Genomic DNA, 19,323 nt, shown 5'->3' with positions numbered 1-19,323 from the left:
CATCTACATATATGTATAGAGCTGCACAAGGAAGACTTCACAGAAGAACTGAAATTTGAGCTAAGTCTTGAAGGCAAGTAGGAGAAAAAGAAAGGAGAACCAGCAGTCTAAACATGTGTTCATGAAGCAATCACTTCTACTTGCTCTTAAATAATTTTAATCCATAGGACTGTGTTTCCTGTAAGATGACACTACATTACTAATGGCAACTGGAATTGTGTATTGATACAACTAACAAGGCCTATATTTCTTTCCACATTATGTTCAGAAGTGGGACTTAATATTTGTAGAGCTTGTTACTTCAAAATTAGTCTTAAATTCATGTTTTTTCCTACTACTTGTTCAAATTCACCATATTGCTGGTTGTTCTCTGCCAGAATAACACTGTGGCTTTCCATAATCCTTAACTATTCACTATTTATTAACTCCAAAACTCAAAAATAAATGGGCACAGGTTGAAATATTCAGAACAGAAGGAGTAAAAACGTAACATTCAAAGTTCATCACGATGCTGGTAGGGTTTTCATGCTGCATGCTATCTGAGATGATTACACCTTCTCTTACAATGTTCTATGGCCAGGCTCCAGGTTACCTCATTAAAATATAAACTCTTGAAAGTAAAATGAAAGAAACTCAGGATGGTGCCTACAACACAGTAGTTGATAGAAAATTTTCTAAAACAATACAGTCCAGTAATTTGAAGACTGTAATGCACATAGCTGCAGATTAACCGTAAAAATACAGTATATGCTTCTGGGAGGATAAACTGGTCCAATCACTCTGGGAGACAAGACTGATATTCAGAGTTTTGAAAACGTACACACCCTGAGCAAATTCATTTCCGGAAATTTATGCTAACGAAAAAAATTAATGTACAGGGATATATGGTTAGGGATATTCAGTGCAGCACAGTTTTATAATAATGAAAAATTAACAGTAGTCTAAATTTTCAACAGTAAGAAATATAAACAAATGCAACAGAACATTATAAATTCAACTGAAATTACAAAACTCTACATGTACTGACAAAGAAAGATGTTCAAGACAAATTATTAAGAAAAGCGGGTAACATTACCCGCATCATGCATTATGCATCGCTGCACTACCTAATACAGTAGCCACTACCTACAGAGATACTTAAATTTAAATTTGATTAATTAAATTTAATTTTAAATTAGTTATATTTAAATAAAATTTAAATTTCAGTTCCTCAGTCACACTAACCACATTTCAACTGCTCAACAGTCACACGCAGCCAGTGGCTACCATATTGCAGAGAGCAGATACAGACCGTCGCCATCATCAGGGGAAGTCGCTGTTTTGCTGCTTTTAACCGCCTTCCTCACCCTTCATTTAAAAAGGGATTATTCAGACTGGCACTAAAATAGTTCTGAGATTTTTTTTCCCCCTATCCAAATGTGAAAATTATCTGAAGACTCTGACCTCATATAGAGAAGTAGAGCTGTCATTTTTTTTTTAATTCAATGTAAGATGAATTCTTCACTTAAGCTTTCTTAAAATGAAGCATTACATAGAAAAGTGAAAAATTATCAGTAGACACAGTGGTCAGCTAAAGTCTGAGTTTCCTCTCTAAAAATAAGTGACAGCATACCTCTGTATCATTCCCTCTAGCTGTGCCTCCAGGGCAGCAAATAATTTTTATCACCTATCTTTTACAGCAAGGCAACAGTTTCCATGGAAACCACAGGGCAAACATCCATTAGTGCTGCCTAGGACTTTATAAGAACACCGAAACTGAGGGAATCGCTTACTTTCAATTATTAATATTTTAAAATTGAGCAGTAGTTAGCTACTTTAATTCTGGTTTTGTTGTGTGTGTCTCTATGAACAAATCAATAGATGAGGAACAAATCAAGAAAATTCTGTGCCCCTCTAGCAACAAAATGAGTCTACAGAAATCAGGAGGGGGAAAAAAAACCCCAGAAAGGTATTAAACCAGTATACATGCCAGCCAATGTCATCTCATACAAGACAGCAAATCAGAACAGAAATCAGTGCAGAACTTAGGTAAGAAAGAAGAAATTCCCTTGCACTAGCTCAGGAGAGCATATAAATTTATCTAGGTCAAAATGCTGACTAATCAGGAAAAAAAGACAGTCATAACAACTGAGAAAGTGGCCACTCACCTCTCTCAACAGAGCGTTCTCTTTTTCCTTCTGCTCCAAAAGGCTTTCGAGGTGGTGGACATGCATCTCTGCCTCTGCCAGTCTCCTTGTTCTCTCATGGTCCTCCTCAGTAGCCTTAGCAGAAAGCCCCTTGCTCTGCAACATCTCCAGAAGCTTCTTGATGGATTCGTCCCGAGCGTTCAGGGTTTGCTTCTGAGTCTCAATCCGCAGCTCCATCTCCTCCAGAGTCTTTCGAAGGAGGAACAGCTCCTTGGCCTGCCGCTCATGCTCAGTGTGCAGCCTCTGAAAGTTCTCCTCCGTCAGCTCTGCCACGCAAGGCTCACCAGTCCTACTGTTACTATCCTGTTGAAACAGCTGGTTCAGGTCCCTCTGGATCTGCAATTCATCCTGGAGAGCCTGGACTGTCATTTGCATGTGCTGGTATAAAGACAAAAAGAAAACCCAAATGAGCTTTCCTCCTCAAGTAGCAGAAACAAAGCAGACTACGGGGAATGAGAAAGCAGCTACCACAGCTCTCAGAACCCTGCATTTAGCAAATGAGGATTCACATTATTCTGTTTTACACTGTCTTTAAAACTGATTGAGATAATCTGTAAAATGTCAGTAATTTAATTTGTGTTTATTACCAACAGGAAACAAGGTAAGTCTGGCAGCTCCTCACTTTCACCTTGCTTGACTAAATAAAGACACTGTTCAAGATTAACAGAAGATATTACACGGAACTGAAGGTGAGGAGTGGGGAAAGGCAGGGGAAACCTATAGGAATACGGACACATCATACAAAAAATTTCACCAAAAAACACAAAGGATGGCAAAATACAAAATGACTTTTAAGTGCTTTACAATTAAGTTAGTACATTAAATAATAAACATATGAGTGCATGCCAGAATGTGCTTAGCACTCCTTATGTGTTAATTCATTTAATCCTCACTATAACACATGTACTATTATTTGAATTTTCTTGATGATGACACCAGGCATACAGAGACTTAAATAACTCACCCCAAGATCACACAGTAAGTAATAGAGCTGGCATTCGAATTAAAGCAATTCTCGCAGCCCACTGAAGCTAGTACCCAAAGGTAATTAGATAACTTGAAGCTTTAAAAACAAAAAACAAAACACAAAAAACTGAGGCTGTGTGTGCTATTTATACAGAAGAAGATAACAATATAAGTGAGTAATTTGAGTAATTAAATGAAAATGTTAGTCTAGCAGATAAGCTAGTAAAATGTTCCAGAGGGTGTATCTTTAGCCTGTATCCCTAACGAAGGTATATGAACCTTTAATCTGAATGGATAAATTCTAGAACATTATACAAAGAACCTAAAAGGAAGTTACATCAAGAATCATGTTTTTAGAAATGAAGAAGCAACAATAGAAAATCACCCTTTGTATTCAAGGTATTCAAGGTCTGGCAGTGTGCCACAGTGGAAGGAAACTAACCCACAATCAGAAGACAGGAGTTTTAGTTCCAGCTCTCACACTAAAGAGCAACCTAATTTGGAACACATTGCCATCTTTCTGGGTTTCAGAGTCCTCATATTTAAAGTGAGGCTATAAATGCCTGCACCATCTTTTCACAGAGCTAATAATATCATTGAAATCTTTGTGGCATATATGTTAAAACAGACATTGTTTAAAATCTTTGGCAAACTGCAAAACAGCAGTAAATATCTCAAGGAAACGATCTGGCAAGTGTACAAAGACGCTCACTGTTGTTTACACCAGCGACAAAATTAGAAACAACCTAAATGGATATTAATAGGTGATGAGTTAAGTAAATGAGAAATGTCCACCCAGTTTAATACTATGCATCAATTTTTTAAAATGTAGATTTATATTTACTGATAAAAACTACAGTTACAACATATTAAGAGTAAAAAAGCAGATATATAATAGCAAGTATAGGATGATCGCGATTCTAATTTTTAAAAAGTATGAACATGCAGAGAAAAGTCTAAAAGGATGCAAACAATTACCAGTGTCTGGGTATGGGTAGATTTTACATTTTTCTTCATACTTTTTTGTACTATCTAAATCCCCTACAGTAAGCAAGTAATCAATAAAAAGGGGCATTTTTACCTTTAAAAATAAGAGAAAAGACTTCAGAGATGCCTGCTTGGCTGTGTTCAATTCGCTACCACTTTGGTTAAAAGGGAGGGAACAATAAATATTTACTATTTACTATAAATAAAAAATATCATAAGAAATAAAAATACTTCTGTAATGTTACACAAGAAATAATTAATGGTTATTTGGGGGAACGGAGGAAGGCAAGAAGGGAAGAAGGGAGGAACGAACTGGAATCACTGGGGGACACATGTAAGAAAACTTTATTCTATTCCGCATAAAAATTTTTTTAACTTAAGTGTAACTGACATTGAAAATTTTTTAATAATAGCTTTATTGAGACATAATTCACACATACCATAAAGTTCACCGGTTTAAAGTGTGTAAGTCAGCAGTTTTCAGCATATTAAAAGTTATACATTGATCACTACTATCTAATTCTAGAACACTTCCATCACCCCTTAAGAGAAAACCCATATACATCTGCAGTCACTTCCCAGCCACTTCCCATCTTTCTCTCCTCCTAACCTTCCTCTTGAATTTGAACTAAATGTATGTACTACCCACCCAAAAATTAAATTAAAAAAAAATGCCTAATGATATTTTTCAGCCTCAAAAAGGAAGGAAATGCTGACACACGCTGCCACATGGATGGACACTATGCCAAATGAAATAAGCCCGTCACAAAAGACAAATATTACACGAGTCCACTTACATGAGGTCCCTAGAGCAGTCCACCTCACAGAGACAGGAAGCACAAGAGTGGTTGCCAGGGGCTGGGGAGACGGGAGACGGGAGACAGGGAGTGACTGTTTGATGGGTGCAGAGATTCAGTTTTACAGGATGAAGAGTTGTGGAGATGGATGGTGGTGATGGCTGCACAACAGTATGAATGTACCTTATGAACTGTACACCTGAAAATTGCTTAAGATGGTAAATTTAACATGGTGAATGTAAGCTGTATTTTACAACGATTTTAAACACTGGGGAAAAAATATGCCTGCCATAGAATTCCAACGTGTTGATATTAAATAATTTACTTATAACTATTGATAAATATTTACTTTGGTTCTCATTTTCCACTATTATAACAGGCACCTTCACATGTGTATCTCTGCACATTTATCCAAATTTTTCCTGGAGATAAATTCTGAAAGGTGGAATTCCTGGATCAGAGGGTATGCAGTTATGATTTTAATACACACAACAAATTATCTCTAAAAGGGTCTGTACAGATTTAAACTTCCACCAAACGATGTCTGAGCACTTTCCTATACCTTTGACAACTGGGTATTTTCTTTCTTCTCATTCTTTTTTGGGTTTTCCTTTGATTACAAGTAAGACTGAATATCTATTCACATATCTACAGGCGCTTTGTATTCCTTCCTTTGTGACTCATCTGTTCTTGTTCTTTGCTCATTTTGTTTTGGGGACATTTAACCTTTCTCCTAATCCACTTTAAGATCTTTTTATATTTGGAAAACAACCTTTTGCCTGCTGTGCATGTTACAAATATATTTCCAAATCTGTCATTTTTCTTTTAACATAGTTTATGGCAACTTAAATACAGAATTTTTTTAGTGCAAAGATAAGAACCTCTTCTTTTACAGTTTCTGGTTTCGGTATTATGCTTAGCAAGTAGTGAACTTTCAATTATGGCAGTCTTCAAACTCTCGAAAAGCACTGGCTTTTTCTTACGAAAAATAAATTTACAATAAAATTATCAGGTATTTGAATTCATGAATATGATTCTTTAAATAAATTTAACTACCCGCATCATGCTGTAAAGATTCTCAACAGTTGCTGGAGTTCAAAATCCTTAATAAAAAGATGTGTCAAATTGCTAATTCTCTGAAGCCTAGAATCAACCTCCAGTTTCATTCTTTACCTTTGGAAGTCAAAAAATCCAAATAAATTCTGAGCAAGTTTATCCCACAGGGAAATATCAGAAGTTAAATTCAACAATGAAACTGATTTCTAGGTACAACTGTCCCTCCTTTTCTGGACACTCATCACCAAATTCATTCAAATCAGGAGAAACAGATGTTGATGACAGCTAACAGTCTCACGTACACTTTAGCACTTGTGATTATACTAGCATGGCAAGCACTGTTTTGGTGAAGAAAGAAAATACAACGACTAACGTGCCCTGCTTCTTCAGCTCTGCTTCTTCAGCTCTGCTTGCACCCATTTTACTAGAATACAGAATTAAAATGATGCTCTGACTGGTAGCCGAGAAGGCTACACAGCAATTTTCTCCATTGAAATGGGAATCAGCACCCCTTCTTTAGGCTACAGTCAAGCTAGATTCACTTTATTAAAATTCCTGCCAACTCCCCTGGGAGAAGAAAGAAGCAGCAGGCAATAAGCCAGGCTGCTCTTTCTCTAGCACATTCATACTGAAGATAAAGGGAGCATATCTGCACATATCACAGACATTTACCATGACCGACCAAAAACACATGCTGAATTTAGCAGGACAATCTCAGTTGTCAGATATTAGGAAAATTTCTATTTGGGAATTCTGCTTATGACACTCTCCAAAATGATCTCACACTTCTCACATTCCAAATTGTACACCAACACTCACTAGTCTACTTCTGCTCACTCTAACACTCAGCTTGAGATGGAAGACTGGAAAAATAACTGCTTCAAATTTAGTCCAAGGATTGTACTAAAATTACACCAAGCTGTATCTCAATGAAATGGTAGGATGTTGTGAACAACAGTAATGAAAATTCTTAAATCTCTGATAGGGTTTATGATCATTTTTTAGAAAAATACATCTCAAAAACAACAAAACATCACAACAATGCTTCATATATTTTAGACAAATATCAGAAGCTCTTCTGAGGCAAAACTTCCATTAGTTTCTCTGAACAAGAGAACGCTTTGATCCAGTTTATCCTGATTTCTAAAATGACAGAACCAAGGAGTCTAGAGCTATTTTTAGTTACAGAAAAAGAATATTATGGATACATGAAAATGGTCATCATCACAAACATTATACTGTATCCCAGAGAGTTCAATGCACTACTTGTCACGATAACCATTAGAAAAAATACCAGTACTGCATCCTATTATGTTAAATTAAGAACGATTTTTTTTCTGAAACATGTAAATACATACATTGAGGAAACTTTATCAATGCAAGATGCAAAAGAGTTTGTAAATAATTCTTACTAACATCACCCAAGTCGATCCTCAGGCTCTGTGATGTTCTGATCTGTGCTGTACCATATGTGTCCCTAAGACGAGCACTTACCAGCCCAATCTGCAATTTCTTTCTTTGTATCTGTCTTCAAGAAAAACTTTCTAGAACTTGGGACTTTCATCTTGTTACTCTAGGGCACGGCACAGTGTTTGGTATAGTAAGTGTTCAATAAATTTTTGATGAAAGATTGACAAAAACAAATTTTCACGCATTATTTTGAAAGTAAATGGCTACTGGATAGTAGATGCAAATCAAGTCCCTGGAAAATTATATCTTTCCCCTATAACAGAGAGAATTACTCTTATTCTGTAACAATTAGTTCCTTACCAGCTAACACACAAAAAATTCTATCTCAAATACAAACTGGCCAAAATACTAAATGCAATCCTAATTTTAAAAAAATGTTAATTATACACTCTGGATTTATTTGTGTTTGATCTGAAGTGAAGAGAAGCATTTTCAAATAATTAACTGTCAACAAGAATCTTTTATACTTTTAATACTATACAACATACACCAAAAGTGTAGGATAGAGTTCTTATCCAAAAACAGAGCTTACAAAGTGGTAAAACTTAATAGCTATATATACACACTCACAAACCAGCACTATACCTTATTATAAATTTTAAATTAAGAATATTCAAGAACGAGAAATGGGACACATAAAAGCACTTATTATATATGCAACATACTCAAATGAAGTTCAGATTCTATAAGATCACTATGATTTGGATTCATGAATCTTTAATATGAAAAGAAAGTATTCTAATTTCTATCATTTTAGAAGAAACTCAAAGTTTTTTAATGAGTCTGAATCTCCAAGACTGAGACAAAGGAAGAGCCTCTAAGGTAGTTCATTTCGTCTGATCATTAGTCTAGTATTCTTTCCGTTGATTCTTTCAGTTGCTGACAAGGATTTATTTTCTGTGCAGCAAAGCGCACTGTAAACTCTCAAATATTAAACCAAAACCAAGTTCTCAGACTGATCTAAATAAACACCAGCAAGAGACATACTACAGTGCAAGAAACAACCACACCAGAATTCAAATGGATAGATTAAATTGTTTAAATGAATGCTACTTTGAGCTTATTCTCCTCTAAAACAGATGTCAGAGTCAAGAAAATGAACAAGCAATTATTCCAGATTCCTAGCAGCTACTCTCTGCTACTGAATCCAGGAGAGAAAAAAGAACATCTGCCTTTATGCCAGCATAACCCAGAAGAGAAATTAAAGAATAAACAAAAATACTATCAAAATGGGGAAGTCCCGAGGTCATAATACATTCTATTATTGTGTGCTCATCAAGACAACAACTCAAGTGACAATAAACTGATTTTAGTACAAGTTCTAGAAATTCCAAATAGCTTTCAGTTACCCAAACTCCCATACCATTTACTTACCCTTTAGCCTCTACTTAAAGAGTATAGGTATATGTATAACTGATTCACTCTGTTATAAAGCAGAAACTAACACACCATTGTAAAGCAATTACACTCCAATAAAGATGTTAAATAAATAAATAAATAAATAAATAAATAAATAAATAAATAAAAATATAAATAAATAAAGAATATCCTCTACCCGTTCCCTCACTTTCACTCCCAGCTAAATCCTACCTGTCCTTTCATCCTTAGATCAGGCATTACCTCCTCTAGAAAGCCTGTCTGACTCTCAAACTGAGCAAAAGGCAGAAACAGAGAGGAAGGAATGGGTGGAGGAAGAAAAGTACAGAAAGAAGAAAAGATAATATCCCAAACCAGATATTACAGTAGTAAAAATATCATCCTAAGCAATGTCAGGATTGAAGACGTCATTCCATTAAAAAATAACATCAAAATAAAAATTTTTTTTTAACCTTAAAAGTAAAATCAACCAGCAGAGGGATCCTATAGTAACCATTTCCATAGTGTTTAACTTGAGAATGCTCAGTACTAACAAAGCAAAGGCAGAATTAAATACAAGGGACCATAAAGGTACTGTTCAGTCTAGCAGCATTTTAAGTATCAACCTCACTTCTTTCTTCATGCTCTACAACCCAAAAGTTTCAAGCACCTGCAACAGACGTCAATGAGGTTAACAAAATTCCCAGATTTAGTCCCTGAAATACTAGTATATAAATCAAGAAGGGTGAAGAAAGAAGGGTAAAGAAAGAAGAGTTAAGCGATACCAATCAGCTGTGAACATGTTAAGAGCTAACCCTGGCAATGCTGCAACTGGGAGTGGATTCAGCTGAATAAACACACACCGGAGGCAGCAGCTTGGCTGTGAGGCGGGGGCGGGGGGGGGAGTCCCTGCTGACATTCAGCTGCAGGGCATGGCATAAAGCTAACGGGCTAATGTCTGTGTCCCACAGAGCTATGTCAACACTGAAGTCACTGTGTGCCCAAAGCTTTCCAGAAGCTATAGAATTCCTTTTTCCTTCCCCCCCCCCTCTTTTCCTCCAGAGAAAGAGAAGAGGCAAGGAAGACTGATATTGAGGGAGAGTACAAAGAGATCATGACCTTACAATCTTACAGAAAAGCACTCCTGTACACTGCCATTGTTTAAGATGCTTTCACACACACTATCACTAAACTGTGTTAAACTGAAATGAAGCCCATCAAAATTATTTACATAAATAATTCTGTCTTGGGGAGAAAATAGCATAGAACATATACAAAGAACATCAGCTAACCAGAATAAACCAACCAAATTACTCACATTTTTTTTCAAGACTTACCTCTTTAATAATGGGCTTTCTTGTAAAAATCAAATCTACACTAGGCAACTGATAGACTACAACAGTCCACTGTTGTATTCTGTTCTAGAGATACTAAGACCAAGTGCACTAAGACAAGAGAAGGAAATCAAAGGTATAAGAATTAGAAAGCAAGAAACAGTCATTATACAGAGATTGTAGGATGAAAACTCAGAAGAAATTACAGACAAAATATCTGTATAATTAAGAGTCCAGCAAGGGACTTCCCTGGTGGTCCAGTGGTTAAGAATCCACCTTCTAATGCAGAGGACGTGGGTTCTGCATCCCACATGCCACGGGGCAACTCAGCTCACGTGCCACAACTACAGAGCCCACCAGAGCCCACACACCGCAACGAAAGATCCTGCATGCCGCAAGGAATATCCCGCGTGCAGCAACTAAGACCTGACGCAGCCAAAAATAAAACAAATAAATAAATAAATATCAAAAAAAAAAAAAGAGTTTAGCAAGCCTGGTGCACATAAGATCAACATATAAAATTTAACTGCATTTCTCTACAAGGAACAAATCTTTAAAAAGTGCAATTAAAAAGAGAGAGAAAGAGAATCTTGATAAATAAAACCAAAGAAGCATCTGGGGATAAAATAACAATAAAAAGTCAAACTATTATGGAGAAAATCATAATTGTTTCAAAAGCAAAACACCAAGGTATAAATATTATTTTTTTTGTATACAATCCCTTAATTTTTCCATGGCAACCATCAAATAAGGCATATCAAAGATTCTTTTGCACATGCTTCTGTAAAAATGTTAAGTAGATAAAAGAAATCTTTAAAAATTAATAAAATTTTTTTGAAAATCAATTTAGGTAGTAAACAGACAATACAAAAGATTGCTTCATGTTTTAACAGCATGTTGAGAAGAAATAAAACCATATGGGATCTTCACGGGGTATTTAAAAGGAAAATACATTTGTTTTCTCGACTCTCACCAATTTTATCACATAAACTCCAATAAATACATGTGTTACCATTATTTTCATTCATCTCCTACATCCATATTTACTCATCGCGTTGTATTTTCAATTTGAATACTTAGGTCTGTGACCACAAAATCTTTCACTTCACTTCAGCTGACTGCATACTTTTGGGGAAAGTTAAACATGCACTTACCCTATGACCCAGCGATTCCACTCCTAGATATTTCCGCGACAGAAATAAAAACATGGCCACAAACACATCTGTATAAAAATGTTTACAACCGCTTTATTCATAAAAGCCAAAACTGGAAACAACCCCATCAACAGGAGAATGGATAAATTGATTATGCAATATCCATGCAATGAAAACTACTCAATATTAGGATGACTATGGATACATGCAACAACACGAATAAACTTTAAAAAAAATATATAGTACACTGAGCAAAAGAAGCCAAACACAACAGAGTACAGACTATATGGTTCCATGTATAGGAGGTTCTAGAGCAGGCAAAACTAATCTAAAGTGAAAGGAATTAGAACACCATCTATGTGTTCGGGGCAGGGAAAATACTGATTGGGAAGGAGCTCAAGGGAACCTTATGGGATGATGGAAATGTTCTATATCTTCGTAAGACTGCATTATACGACTACTGGCATTTGTCAAAACTCATGGAACTATGATACGGAAGATCCATGTATTTTGCTGTATGTAAACTATACTCCAACAAAAAATAAATATATTAAAAGAGAAAAAAGTAACAGACATAGGTCAGAAAAGGGAAAAGTAAATCAATATTCAAGAAAATTTCTTAACAAGTAGGAATGACTTCACTTAAAAGAAAGAAGGATAATTTAGTTGATTTTAAGAACACTTCCAGTCCCAACATGTATTATGCTCCATCACCTAATTCAATTGTAACCCTGCATTCTTAAAAAGGTTAGAGAAGAAAGCAGAAGCTCGGGGCTACAGAGACTCATTCAAATATACAACAACGTATGGAAATCACCATCAACAATTTGCCTTATTTGTTTCAGATATCTCTCTCTCTCTCCCCCACCCCTCACTGTTGCTTATTTAAAATTCACAGAAGTGATGTCATCTGTTCTTGATTCTCTTTGCAAATTGCTCATGTTACTCAACATAATGTGTCTGAGAATGTAAACTGGTATAGCCACTATACGAAACAGTAATGGAGGTTCCTCAAAAAATTAAAAACAGAACTGCCATTAGATCCAGCAATTCCACTTCTGAGTTTTTATCCAAAGAAAACAAAAATAACTAACTCGAAAAGATATCCGCACCCCCATGTTCACTGCAGCATTATTTATAATACCCAAGATATAGAAACAACCTAAGTGTCCATCAATGGATGAATGGATAAAGAAAATGTGGTGTGTATATCTATACACATATGTGTATAGATATACACAATGGGATATTATTCAGCCATAAAAAAAAATAAAATCTTACCATTTCGGAGGTGGGGGGAACCACAAGCTCACAGGTAGAGAACAGATTGGTGGTTGCCAGGGGTGGGGGACAGGGAGTGGGTGAAATGGGTAAAGGGAGTCAAAAGGTACAAACTTCCAGTTATAAAAATAAATAAGTCCTGGGAATATAATGTACAGCATGGTGACTATAGTTAATAACACTGTATTACATATTTGAAAGTTGCTAAGAGAGTAGATCTTAAAAGTTCTCATCCCAAGAAAAAAAAGTTCTTTGTAACTATGTGTGGTGATGGATGTTAACCAGACCCAGTGTGTTGATCATTTTGTAATGTATCCCAATAGCAAAATATTGAAACTAATATAATATGTCAACAATACTTCAATTTTTTAAAAACGTGTTTGAGATTTATCCACACTGATATACGTAACTCTAGCTCATTCACTTTTATGAACTGTATAATACAGGTTTCACAATTCCTTATCCAAAATTCTAAAATCCAAAGAGCTTTAAAAAGACTAAATTTTTCTCCAAGCTTAATGGAAAAACCTGACTCAACTGCTATGAGGCTATTTACCATTTATTTATCCAATTTAATATGAATAGTCCTAAGTTTTGCTACAGATTTAATATGTTTGATTACTGGGTATTGTCCAGATCCCAATGGGAGTATTACACAATATACAGTTTATATACTGGATTACCTTTCAAAATCTGAAAAACATCTAAATTCCAACATACATGTGCCCTAAGTATTTTGCAGGAAGGGACTGTGTACTCATATTCCATTTTGTGAATAAATACCAACTTATCCACTCACCTACTTGAGGAACAGTTAGATGTTTTTCCACTTTTTTCACTGTTACGACAAGCACATGTACATCTACCTGTCTCCTTGTGCACATGTGCAAAAGTTTCTCTCAAGGAGACACACAGAAATGAAACTGCCAGGTAGTAGAGCGTGTTTTCAACCTTTTCACAGTGAAAAAAAAAGTTGTTGCTAAAAATCAGGTTAACTAAAATGCCTACTGTGCTACTGTGAGTCATTTAAATTCATCAGTACTCTTAGAAAACTTTTAATAACAAGAGATATGTGTTCCAGGAGGACAGTTACCATTAGAATATTTATCTCATTTGGAGAAGATCATCCAATAGAAATCCCCTCAACCTTACTGAAACAAATGCACTAGAAAAGTTTAGTCACTAAAAGACATGCCTTGAAAACATTAAAGCATTTACAACTTCAACTGCTGCAGTTGAATATAATTCCAAAGATACTCAAATTTTAGAAATGTAAGGCTAGCATGATATCACCTGACCAGAGGAAAAACAATGGTTTCCTCCTTGGCTCTTGCATCAGATGTCAATTCCCACCCTTGCCCCACTTCCACCTGCTCTATTTTTTAATCACACTGGTGGATCTCAAAATATTTCCCTATGAAAATAAAAGGTATAGAAAATTATCGTTGGTTTTTGATACGATAATTTAATAGGGCTATCTGGATTAGGCTGAAGATGATCTTAAAATAAAGAAAAAATATTGCTAGGTAAATTAAAGGAGAAAACTAGGAGATATGATTAAATTACTGAGGGATTATTTTAAAGTCTTTAAGACACTGGAGGAAAACAGATGAAGTTTTCCAATTAATTATATCTATTCATTAGCACAGGTTCGGCATTACTTCAAATTTCTGTTGGGAAAGCAGCTCCAGTTGCTATATACAATACAAAAAAACATTTAAAAAGCATCTTAGTCACACTGACCTCTTCTTGATTAGTCCTAATATAGCAGATTTTAATATGTGCAAAGTCTTCCCAATAAAGTGGGTAAGTTGTGATGTATTAAAAGGAATACAATGCATCTTTTTCTAAAACAAGAAAACTAATTATACATATGTGTATATATACACACCCACATATATATATTAAATTATACACACACATACACCATACACACAAGCAGAGAACCCCAAATTAGATAGAACTGGCCAATAAAGTAGATTATATCTCCCTGGAAGTCACAGAAATGCAAAATAAGACAATGCTATTAATTAAGTAGAAAACTGGAACACAAAATTACATATAAAATTATATAATTATATGTTAAGTTTTGTGTGCATTTGCGTGTGTCAAAAACCAAATGAAACATACTAACATATTAACTGGTTGGTGTTACGGATGTTTAGAGATTAATGTTTTTTCATTTGAAAATTTCCTCATAGAAAATGGTCGTGTATTATTGATTGTGTATTATTTTTATAAGAAGAATTTACTTCGAATTTCTAAAAAGGAATAACAGATACGTGCTTGCATAAAATGTCAACAGAGTCTATTCAAATTCTGAAACAAGTTGAAAAAATATTTTCTCAAGACATTAGGCAAGTATCACCTAAAATTAAATAGACAAGTCATCTAACTTTGTGTTCAGCTTGGCTTTCTTCATCTTCTGTAATAACCACATTTCTGGAACAAATTCCTATCAAAGGTTCAGACCTAAACAAAAACTACAGAGTAAAAACACATCTGTTTTGGCTTTTTCTCCGAATAGTTACCAGTACTTGTTAAAACTGAGATCTTTATATTAAACTACACGCACAAATAAACCCTACCAGGACCAAATGTTACAAAATACAGCATGAGGCAAAGCAAATATATTTCACGACAGTAAACTAGGTACCTTCAGGAACAACTTCATTTCTTTTAAGCCATCGCGATAAAACTGCCAATAAGATCATGTCCAGCTTTTTATTCTACAATGTTTTGAATTTCCCTAAAAACATCAAAATATTTCCTATTTCCTCAGTTAATAACCATTTCTAGATTCTGACATGGCACTTTATGTGGGCAGTAAAGAAATATTAAAGCAAGCGGAAGAGTGATTAAAAGCAGTGACTAATGTCGGAGAGAGCTGGGTCTGAATCTTCAGTCCTGACTCCTAATTTTATGGTCATTAGAAATTCCTTAACTCCCCCTGAACATTACCTTTCTCACACATAAAATGACAGTAGTAATATTACACCATAGAATTGGAAGGTTAAGTCAGATCACATATATATAACTCTTAAATTACTATATTAATTATATTAAGCAAGCAAAGCTATGCTAACTAAAAGAAAACAGCCAATGGTATTGATTCCCAAGGAAATGGAGGGAAGTAATGAAGGAATCCTTCAGCCTTTGAATAATAGTCAAGTTTTTCTGTTTGTTTAACCTATTTCCATCTGAATAAGTCAAAGGCGAAAAAGAAATCAATCATGAAGTCCAGTCTGGAGATAATTCAAGAAATCAAGAGATTATATTACAACTAAGTCATGCAACTCAGGTGGAATCAGTAAACAGATTTTAAAACAAACTGGGTCTGGGTAATAAGTAGGAAAACAATACTGTTGCATAGGTCTCTTGGGTCTTTGCTGAGGTCCACAAATTCTCACAACTTCCGGTGACTAAACAAGTGCCTATCACTTCCCTAAGGAATGGGAAATAAAAGCAATAGGAATAATTAAACTTGGTCCATGACCAAAGATAGAGTAACAATCTCTAGAAAAGAAGCTTACTGGTCAATACTCTTCAACCTCAAATTTGATTTCTCACTGAGATACCAAGAAAAGTGTTTGAGTTTGGCAAGCCCAAGAAACTGACATTTTCAAGTCAATTATGATACAGTTTGGACCTTACCAAGTTTCTAAATGTACATGTTGTAAAAAAAAAAAAAAAAAAAAAGGCATACCACCGAAATAGATGTGGGTAGTGGCAAATCGCTATGTTAGAACACTGAACCTGATTCAATTTCAGCCAGATACGTTATATTCTGCTCAAATTCAGCCTGTCTCAGATATTTACTGAGAATAACATTAAATTAACACCAGGTTGGGGGTGAAGGGTTTAGCCTTACTGACCCATACAATAACTGGTCTTGAGAACACTAGGAACACTGTTGATTCTGTACCCCTTATACTCATTGAAAGAAACCAACATTTCCAGGGAAGTCAAGACCAATTTGTCTTGCCAGATGCTTAGAACAAGGAATTACAAAAGGACAGTTTAGAATATACTCCACCTTCCTGGGTCATGTGTTGCTGTCATCAAAGGAAAAACTCTTTTTTTCCTCTTTTGGAGGAGAGGGGGTGAACAGGTGGTGGTTGTTTACCTGAATACAGAATAGACTAGTATGAATAAAATAGAATGAAAAGATGGTTGAGAAAATACATAAATAGAAAAGTCTGAGCTGGAAGTTTCTGGTCCCTTTCTTTCCGGTCAGCCTGTACTTTGGTCCTAATGTATATGACAGTGTCCCAAAATGCTTAGTCTACATTCATCAGGATTATGTGCATGTTGCATCTAGAGCACTTAGAGCAAAATTTTTCTTCAAAGAATTTTACCTTTAGGTTGAAAAGAAATATGTTCCTTGTAACATGGTATAGAAAAATATTCCACAAATGGGACTTCCCTGGTGGTGCAGTGGTTAAGAATCCACCTGCCAATGCAGGGGACACGGGTTCGAGCCCTGGTCCAGGAAGATCCCACATGCTGTGGAGCAACTAAGGTCGTGCACCACAACTACTGAGCCTGCGTTCTAGAGCCCACGAGCCACAACTACTGAGCCCAGGTGCCACAACTACTGAAGCCCATGCGCCTAGAGCCCGTGCTCCACAACAAGAGAAGCCACCGCAGTGAGAAGTCCGTGCATCACAAGGAAGAGTAGCCCCCGCTCGCCACAACTAGAGAAAGCCCGCGCACAGCAACAAAGACCCAACGCAGCCAAAAATAAATACATAAAATAAATATATTTTTAAAAAAATTCCACAAAATAAATCTGATCATCAGCGGAATAAAATTTCTGTGCTGCCTATTTTATGCCAAGGGCTATTCTAAGTACTGTAAACAAACGTAAACAAACACAACCTTTGGACCAGAAACCAGGTTCTTCAAACGACACTTGAAAACCTGAGATCCTTTAGGCATCCCATAAAGTTTGTTTCTTTAACCCAAATTTCACAAAAAGGCAAAAATAATCATATTCAATCTGAGTAATTTAACCATGAGAAAAGTGCCCAACGCAGAGAAGGTTATACCTAAATATTTGTTTAGCGAATAAAAGACACAAGAGGTGAACTGCTACAGCTGGCCAAGACTAGAGCAAGAACAATTATCAGAAATATACAGGTTAAAGAATTTCTCTAGTCAGAAAAAAAAAAAAAAAAAAGCTAGATATTTTTAAATGTCTGAATGTTTGTTTCGCGGGGTTAGAAGGCAACAAAAGGAGAAGTGGTTCAGTACCCTGGATAGCTCCAGGGAGGCACAGTTTCTCAAGTCCCAGATCTACTTAGTTGCTCGTGTCTTCCAGCTGCCATTTCCCTGTTAAAGGGCTCTGTCATTTTTAAGCCAGATTCATGCCCCATAAAAACAGAGTAGACTCCTCAACCCCATCCTCACCCCGAAACACATGGAACAAATACGCACACAGAGAAGTCTAGCCTGTTCGTCAAAAAGAGTATCTTCTGTCCTGACCAGGGAATAAACCTGTCACTTCAGAAAACTGATCCAGGAAGTCTTATCTCTTGCTGTGTGACAGCTGAACCTGAGAGGGCTCACCGCCCGGATCTAGAGTAAGGGTTTACCCACGGGATCGATAAAGTAGCTATCTTCGAGTTGAAGTAAAACGTATTACCACACCATAATTCAGTGTTATAAACTCAAATCAATAAATCTCTTTCTGAAGAAGACTCTACCGGAAGCATAGTACCTCTCCATAACATTCACATAAGTGAAGCAACTTACCCATGAGCTATGACTACAAAGTCGTGGTAATGATTATAAAGTAACAAGAACTGTAAAGTAAAATGACACCATTTCATATCTCAAAACTATACAGAGCTAAAGTAAAATACTGACAAACAAAAGAGCCTCATCTTTACTATTCTACTTATTTTGCTTACCTACTGAGTTCCTAAATCTTTGCTTGTTACTATACCATAGCAGTCATCTTATGGTTGGACATTTATTTGCATAGTTTCTCCCATACTAGGTTGCAAATTTCTTGATAGGAGGGATCATGTATCATTCACCATGGCCAATGGTATCCTGGACACAGTAAATGTTCAATAACTGTTTATTGAACTAAACTGAGTTGAAGTAACTCATCTCTGGTTTATGAAACTTCTGTTTTCATAGCGATACGAGTGGGAGCCATCCCAGGACACAATCATGTCACCGTAGAGAAAAAGGAAGAGTTGTTGGTTCTTATAGTAAACGTAACAAAGAGATTTGGGGCATCTGGAAATATTTACCCCATAAAGAATCCTATGAGAGAAAGTAATACAAACCATACCTTCCTTTCTGCTGAGAAATCACAGAAGATTCTATTTATGTCGTATTTTTCAATCCCCAAAGACTGTATTATGAGGGAGAGAAATATAAAAACAATTGAACCCTTGAGGAAAACACAGGTCAAAAGAGATTCCTTTTAAAGAAAGAAAAAGGAGGCAGGGAAGAAAAGCAAAGGGGGAGAGGAGGAGGGAGGGAGGGAAGGAGAAAGGACGAAAAGAAAGATGATGCTGTTAAAAGTGATGCTGGAGAGTAATGAACGTTATGTCTTCACAGATGGTGAGAAGGTTAGGAAAAGCAGCACCACCCAAAAACTGTACAAGTAGAAAATAAGCTTATTCTTGTTGGTCCATGGGTTATATTACACGGAATAGAGGAATGGTGGGTATGTATGTTTGTTCGTTTGTTTGAAGATTACTTGTTGGGCAAATGC

The 19,323-nt window shown here is 35.9% G+C and overlaps 1 protein-coding gene and 1 long non-coding RNA gene across 13 annotated transcripts in view; one reads left to right on the top strand and one right to left on the bottom strand.

The window, feature by feature from the left end:
• LOC309658162 (ELKS/Rab6-interacting/CAST family member 1-like) overlaps positions 1 to 2,564 on the bottom strand; it is a 108,044-nt gene extending 105,480 nt beyond the window's left edge. The window contains 1 exon segment of the mRNA XM_082456462.1: positions 2,148 to 2,564. Coding sequence (XP_082312588.1) covers positions 2,148 to 2,561 — 414 coding nt within the window. The 5' untranslated portion in view covers positions 2,562 to 2,564.
• Positions 1 to 19,323, top strand: part of LOC309658226 — a 477,715-nt gene that overhangs the window by 346,407 nt on the left and 111,985 nt on the right. The window lies entirely within an intron of this gene.

This window comes from Balaenoptera physalus (genome assembly GCF_965194825.1).
Source record: "Balaenoptera physalus genome assembly, chromosome: 3".
In the NCBI taxonomy this organism is placed as follows: domain Eukaryota; kingdom Metazoa; phylum Chordata; class Mammalia; order Artiodactyla; family Balaenopteridae; genus Balaenoptera; species Balaenoptera physalus.
The sequence above is the reverse complement of the archived record's forward strand: the minus strand, read 5'-3'. Positions and strand labels throughout refer to the sequence as shown.